The sequence below is a fragment of the Gigantopelta aegis genome, chromosome 2, assembly GCF_016097555.1.
Source record: "Gigantopelta aegis isolate Gae_Host chromosome 2, Gae_host_genome, whole genome shotgun sequence".
In the NCBI taxonomy this organism is placed as follows: domain Eukaryota; kingdom Metazoa; phylum Mollusca; class Gastropoda; order Neomphalida; family Peltospiridae; genus Gigantopelta; species Gigantopelta aegis.
This window is the reverse complement of record NC_054700.1, coordinates 47,547,280-47,555,388: the sequence shown is the minus strand read 5'-3', so window position 1 is coordinate 47,555,388 and position 8,109 is coordinate 47,547,280. Positions and strand designations below refer to the sequence as shown.

The following is an 8,109-nucleotide window of genomic DNA, read 5'->3' as shown; positions in this document are numbered from 1 at the left end:
ATACTGCAGCTGAACAATGCATATATAAAAGATCCCTTGCGTTAATGGAAAAATGTAGCAGGTTTTCTCTTGGACTTTGTCAAAATTACTAAATGTCTGACGTCCAATAGCCGATGATTGATATCGTAATGTTAAACATTAATTCCAATGATTAATAAATCTGTGCTCTACATCCCACCCCACATAAGAAAGAGCACATCAACAAACATGAAAGAATGATAATTTTAATATATTGCACGGGTAAAAATAAAATGGTGGTGAATGGAAGCAAACGCACATTAAATACTCTGAACACAATATTTTTGCATAGACATGAAGTATGGCCACAATGAGCCAAATAGTTCTCAAAATGTAAGTTTAACAAGACAATAAATTAATGGACAAGCTGTGGTATAATGTATTCGTAACTATAATATGTTTATAAATATACTTGACAATAACGTATATATACATGTAGGTGCCTATAGTATATACAATAATGTATTTATCAACATGCATACCAATAGTGTATAGACTCATAAATTTTGGTACTGAAAACGTATTCATACATGGAGTATTTAGTTGATAAATTCATTAAAAGAATACTTGGGGAAATGATAATGTACATGTGTTTGTGTGTGGGTGGGTTACATGAGCATGATTTTGACATAATTTGTAAAACAACTGTGGCCCCATGTTCATTGACATGAACTAATCTAACAGACATAAATGTTTTTCAAACTGATATTAACTATTATGAATAATTCAGACTACAGACAAAGAAATGATCTGGAGACAGTCGTAAACCTTTTTTAGTGATAGTCATGAACCTTTCTTAATGATAGTTTTTAGCGATTAGTCAGGAATCTTTCTTTGTGATAGTCTTGAACCTTTCTTTGCGAGTCGTAAACCTTTCTTGATGAGTTGTAAACCTTTCTTAGTGATAGTCGTAAATGTTTCTTAGTGAGTCATGAACCTTTCTTAATGATAGTTTTTAGCGATTACTCTGGAACCTTTCTTAGCGAGTCATGAACCTTTCTTGGCGAGTCCTAAACCTTTCTTAGTGATAGTCATGAATGTTTTAGTAATAGTTATGGACTATTATTATTGACAATGAAATCTGTCCTGAATTGGTCATGAAATTAGTGGTAGTGATGAACTTTTCTAAAGATACAGACATTTAACTTTAATGAAAGGAAAGAAAAGGAATGTTTATTCACCAACACCTCGGCATATTTTCAATTAGTTACTTGGTATGCAACAGTTATTCGATACTTGTGCTAGTTTGTGAGAGGAAACATGATATATAGGCTGCTACCGAATAACAGCAAGAGACCTTTTATATGCACGTTCCCACAGACAGGACAGCACATACCACAACCTTTGATATACCAGTTGTGGAATACTGGTTGGGATGGGGGTAAAAGATTTGGTCCACCAAGTGCAATTGATCCTATGCCCCACTGCATCTTGGACGAGGACCCTGGCACTAAATTAGATTTCCCCCCCCCCCCCCCAAATATTAAGGAATGCAAATTCCCTATTTAATGGTAATGATGATTTTCCAAAATACAAATGACAAGAACATTGATGCATACTTACAAGATATAATAAAACTGTTTAAGCAATGATTTGAACTGCAAATAAAATAGCACAATTCTTTGAGAATGACAAACTATATACATGACAACCATACTGGTTTGCAAAATAGGTCATCTTAGAAGGTAAAACTACAGCTTACTGATGAATTGTACCGCCTTCGGCAAGTATCGGCAAAAACGTTTACTAATACACAGAATTAAGTATTAGGCTAAATAAACATTAACAAAAAATAAATGATAAAACAATATCCATCTCTGCATTCTAAATATAATGTTTAATAATATACATCACACAATCTCAGAAGACTCCAAAACTGACAGAACTTTAAGTCTGCAAATAGAAGGTTAGTGGGTTACTCTGTCATGAACCCCTACCCTCCACCCATGCTTATGGGTATGGCTAATAAAAATGTTGGCAAGTGACAAGTATAAAAATTAAATCATCAAATGACTTGATACAAATGCATTATGTTATGTCAATAAAAAGTAAGTAGTAGTCTTTGTGAAAATTGCATACTGAATGACATCGAAAATGTGGATTTTTAAATCCCAGAATAAACACTACAAATGAGTGTCTGTAATTTCTATTTTCTTTGTTTGAAATCCCTCCAAACGAACAGAGAGCTCCGACAAATTGTCATCATCAACGTTATGAGAAACCTCGCTGGGAGCGAAGCTTCCTCCCGCTTTCAGAGCATAGAGAATCTCGTCAAAGTCTTTGTCGTCGACATCATTGTGCGACGGCGGTGTGATGTACGCCACTGGTGGGTCGATGTACACTTGTGACGGGAGAGCGCGCTTCACGGTCATCTGACTGTGCTGACCCACAGAGTCTCGCTCCCAACTCTGAAAACAAAAAATGTTTATTACATACCCAGTTAATCTTACTATAGTAAAATAAAGTCAATTCTGACCATGCAATAAAAAATATTTTATTGAACATGTGTAGTATAAAAATCTTGCATGCATAGTACATGTTTACTCGAATGACGTCATGTCCTTAGCCAGGATGCTCAGCATTCTGTCAATTCCATAAAATTCAAAATTTATAATATAAAGTTGTGTTATTTAATTAAACGTTTATTACTCATAATATAAAAAGGTTGTATGTAATAAATACAGAACCACATACCAGTTGTTTCCCCATGTTATTTATCGCATCCCTATTATAGTGCGCAAGATTTATACCACTCGAGTGCTACATATTCTGGATCATTTCTGTTTGAATGGTGAGTATTATTTAGAGAATAATTAAAGAGTTACAAGGAATTATGAATTATCTGTTCCTGAGTGAAGGAATCTTGTAAACCCAAGCCTTTGGCGAGGGTTTTACAACATTCATTCACAAGAGACAGATAATTTGTAAGTCCTCATAGCGAGATGGTTATTCTCTTTTTAATATAAACATTTCTTTCCATTATGGGCAGTGAGATGCGGGTGAATATATTTTCTATCTTTCTCTGATGTCATGACGTTAGTTTGGTAATGTCGTCGGCTTCCTCGACTGTCAAGTCTCTCGTTGCTTTTCTTTCGTGATGTCATCAGTTTCAGCAGACTTTCACATCTTGTATATTTTATAGTTTGTGTCATGAAAGAAGTTTAAAGTTTAAGTTTCTAAACTATTTACACTATGGGTAATAAATACAATAACCCACTCGATACTTGGAATTACGGATTATCTGTTGTGGATAGATAATCCGTAATTCCTTTAACTCGTAAGTTATTGTTTATGTCTACAACAAAGCCATCATGTAATGTACAGTAAGTGACATCGTGGCATAACAACATTCTTGTTAGAGCCAAATGTTTACGATACAAAATGATACAACTGTGGTTGCATTAGTAAATAATTATTTTTCTATGCTACTTAGATCTCAAGCCGACGATTATTAAAATATACCATTTCATGTTTATGAAACAAATGCATCAAAATGTTTCTCTAAATATTTGTAGATCGTATAACGTATGCGTGATCTGACTTATGAATGGAAACATATGAATGAAATTGAAGTTCTGGGCCGTGGCAAACAATCAACCAAACGTAAATTTTAAACCAGCCAATCAGTAGCTGTAGAAGCGATTTACACACTGCAGAGATCGAAAACATATTACCTTGTACATTATTTCACTCAGGACAAACATGATACGAAATGGTAGCAAGTTTAATATCCTATGATGGGTCTTCATTGATATCACTCGACTCGTTTGGTTGACATTACTATAAGGTTGTAGAGTGCCAATCAATAACGTCATCATGTGACGTCGAAATCTTACGTCCCACTTGGCGTTCTAGTGGGATGTATCACTTTGATATGTACCAAGATATTTTTGACCATATGGGTAATAAATTCAACTATGGTGGGTGTTGTATTCAATTTGATGGACATTATATTCAAATACAATTTGTGGCCACATTTATTTTGTTCATTTTTGGATATCAAACTAATTGCACTTTCCTTTCTATTCCCATTTGGCATAATATTTGTGATCAGCTTTTAAAGACATATAGATTAAATATGAGTTTGTAAAAAAAGCTAACATTTGTTTGTGCCAAATGTATTTCTAACTAGCAAGACTCAAGTACCCGTGCAAGGAAGAGCACTCTCCTTTAATTATATTCTTTACGTTATTTTGACATATGCTGGAAGCCAGTTACATTATAAGGTTATGAGGCATGGAGGGAAAAGAAAAGTCGAATGTACGTCATTTTGCCATATATTTGCCACCGGTTACATTATACGGATACGAGACATGAAGGGAAAACAAAAGTCGAATATGTGAAATGCAATACAATGGTATGATTTGGCATCCATGTTCATCACTGGAATTAAGATGCATAATGCTATTTTACTTATGCCTTAGACTTATTATCATCTCGTGTAAGTGTCAGGTACTCGGGTCTGAGTTGAGTTTGATCCTCGAGTACTCGAGTCCAACATTTTGGACTCGTGGAGGCCCTATTTCTAACGAACAAATTTTTTTTAAAGTTTAAAACAAACTGTAAAATTAATATGCAAAATGCAGTTTGGCAGAAAACCTCAAATGCATGGGATCAACAAGCAAAAAAACCAATGTATGTTACAAATACTAAAGCATGGAAATTCTTGCCATCAACCAAAACAGGAAATCTTTATTATAATAATACAATAAGAAGTTGAATTACATTTTACCTAACAAATTACTCAAGTTAAGGATACATTACTCCCCCATTAAAGCCAAATTATTCCAAATGAAATCAAATTATACTAAAATAAAACAGTTTTAAATTTATTCTCAAATACAAAAAAATATATACTCTGCATTTCATGTTACTTTGTATTATGCCCCTTTTCAATAAAGAATTTAAAAAAGTAGTATGATAGGCAGCTTTAAGAGACTGCATAAATTGTTGTATCTGCTCCTTCCAGACAGCAACCTGAACATAAAACCTTGGAGAAAACTTGGAGCGTCACGTGACCGGAACCAGAGGGAGTATGCAGTAGAAGAGGTTAGGCCATCCCATTGGCTGTTGGGATGTTCGGACCAGACTACTAGCCGTAGCAGGGGGGGGGGGGGGGGGGGGGGGGGAGGGGGAGTGCACTTGTTTTGAGGACAGGTAATGTGAAAAGAAATGAGCATTAACAGGACAAAAGAGCTGCCACCACAAATTAAAAGTTTTCCACTCTTTCTCATTGGCAGCAGGTTGGGTTTTTATATGCATTTCCCACCATGCAGAACAGCGTGTACATTTGTTTTTGGGTATATCAGTTATGAAGCAAAATCCCATGGAGTCTATTCAGGAGACCAATCAAACAACCCGCCTCACCTCAGATGACTGCTCAACCAATGAGCTACCTCCATAGGAAAAAGCAATCATTTGCAATTTACACTGCAATTATCAAAACTGGTGTGAAACCGCAAGCCATGGAATAAAACATCTGCATACATTTGCAATAAGAATAGTATGTTGTTGCAACTACAGTTAATGTTGGGTTTTTTAGATTATGTTTTTTTTAAACTTTAACTTAACTTTTTAATTTAAGATAATAATAACTACATGGACAAATAAGCTAAAAATAATTACTTCTTTTTAATTAAGAATTCAAATTAATTAAAGGTTGCAATATTTATAGGAACAATGGTTACAAAAGTTATAGAAAGATAAAGAAAACCCAATTTGTATCCAATCAAGAAAATAATTACATAATTATAAGGTTATAATAATTATAGGGAAAAAATATCACCTAAAAAACCCAAACCTAAATGTTTCTAATTAAGAAATTAATTAAAGGCTACAATAATAACCCAGACAAAAGTCATGCTATAAAATCTTGTTTTCGAGGTTATTAGAAAATCCATCATAATGTCAATCAAAAAATATTTTAATCAAAAACTTCATAAAGATATAAGATAAATTTCCAGGGACCAAATACACATGCTTAAAAAACTTCACTTGAAAGGTATTTGGGAAAACAAATCCTTTTATTTCCAATAATTTTTTTTTTCAATTTAAGGTTACTTTCAATCAAAATCTTCAAAAAGACATAAATTACCCGGGAAAAAATATACATGCTAAAAACAAATGTCATTTAAAAGTTATTAGAAAAAAATCCCTTCAATTCCAAAGAAAAAATTAAATTTAAAGTTTGTGATAATTACTTCGTTGAGAAGCGAGGCTCTCGATCCTTTTGGAGTATCGTTGGACCCTTGTGATGCCTGGAAGTGGAAGTTATTACTCGTGGTTGGAAAGAAGTTATCAAAATCGGAGCTTACAGCGTAACTGGCGTTCTTGGGCCCAAACACACAGGCCAGCAGCGGATTGCGAATAATACCATACAGGATCAGCGCCAGCAAACCCTGAAAGAACAAACAAAAACACCAATTAATTTTTAAAATATATAGCAGGTACATCCATCCATCCATCCATCCATCCATCCAAAATCCATCCATCCACCCACCCACCCATCCATCCATCCATTCATTCATCCACCCCATCCCATCCATCCCATCCATCCATCCATCCATCCATCCATCCATCCATCCATCCATCCATCCATCCACCCATCCACCCATCTATCCATTCATTAAATTTTTCACATATTCATTTATTCATTTGTTTGTTCATCCATTCATTTTATCTTCATACTTATTTATGTCCAAATGTGTTTCAAGCATAATTAACTGATATTTCAGATACTGAAAAATATTGAAGACATGAATGAATTCTATTGACAGGAGTTAAGTTTCAATGTTTTAAAAATGTTCTTTTTGTTTGCACCAAGATACTGATATCTGCAAAATAATAGTACAATTTTAGATATATGTATATAGATATTTTAACACCTATCATGCTGTTGATCAGTCATTGGTGTTGTGGTTAAGCCATAGAACTTAAGCTGTAACAGATTCAACCCAGAGCAAGTTTAATGACTCAATGGGTAGGTGTAAGACCTCTACACCCACTTCTCTCTCACTAACCACCAACAACTAACCCACTGTCCTGGTCAGACAGCCTAGACTCAATGGGTAGGTGTAAGACCACTACACCAACTTCTCTCTACTAAACACTAACCTTCTGTCCTGTTTGAACCGTAATTGGATAGAAGCATGAAAATAAGTATAAAAGAAATTAATGAAATCACGCTTTTATCAATTCTCGCATTCGAAATACCAACCTGTAGTATGTTAAATATACAGAACAAAATGAGCATCCAGAGTTGTCCATACACCATGTGGAGCCCTCCCCACAGCCAGGTTAGAATGATCACCAGCCAGAACAACAGAGTTAGGCGCACCTCTGAAAAACAATCAAATCACAGTGAGAAGTATTTTAAAAAAACAAGTGCAAATGATTGTTTTCCCTCATAGGACCAAACGTGAAGAGTATAGATAAAATGAAATCCTGACCTGGTCCAAACACCACTGGGCTGCATACCACTTTCATATCACCGTGAATACAACCTATAGGCAGACCAACATGTGACCTATCACACATACCACTGAGCTGCATGCTTTTTTTCATCCCATGACTTATCACACCACTGGGCTGCAGCCTACGTCCATACCATCTTGTGACTTATCACACCACTGGGCTGCAGCCTACGTCCATACCATCTTGTGACTTATTACACCACTGGGCTGCAGCCTACGTCCATACCATCTTGTGACTTATCACACCACTGGGCTGCAGCCTACGTCCATACCATCATATGACATATCACACCATTGGGCTGCATACTGTCATGTGACTTATCACACCATTGGGCTGCAGCCTACTTCCATACCATCTTGTGACTTATCACACCACTGGGCTGTATGCAGTTTTCATAACATCATGTGACCTAACACACCACTGAGCTGCAGGCTACTTCCATTACATCATGTGACATTTCACACCACTGGGCTGCAGGCTACTTCCATAACATTATGTGACTTATCATTCCACTGGGCTGCAGGCTACTTACATATTGTCATGTGACTTATCACACCACTGGGCTGCAGGCTACTTCCATACCATCATGAGACCTATCACACCACTGGGCTGCAGGCT

At 35.7% G+C, this 8,109-nt stretch overlaps 1 protein-coding gene across 1 annotated transcript in view; it reads right to left on the bottom strand.

The window, feature by feature from the left end:
• Positions 1-210: 210 nt before the first annotated feature.
• Positions 211-8,109, bottom strand: part of LOC121388770 (adhesion G-protein coupled receptor V1-like) — a 179,110-nt gene continuing 171,211 nt past the window's right edge. The window contains exons 103-105 of the mRNA XM_041520265.1: positions 7,235-7,356; positions 6,219-6,416; positions 211-2,426 (exon numbers count right to left, since the gene is read on the bottom strand). Of these exons, the coding sequence (XP_041376199.1) occupies positions 2,142-2,426; positions 6,219-6,416; positions 7,235-7,356 (605 nt within the window). The 3' untranslated portion in view covers positions 211-2,141. The remainder of the gene's footprint in view (positions 2,427-6,218; positions 6,417-7,234; positions 7,357-8,109) is intronic.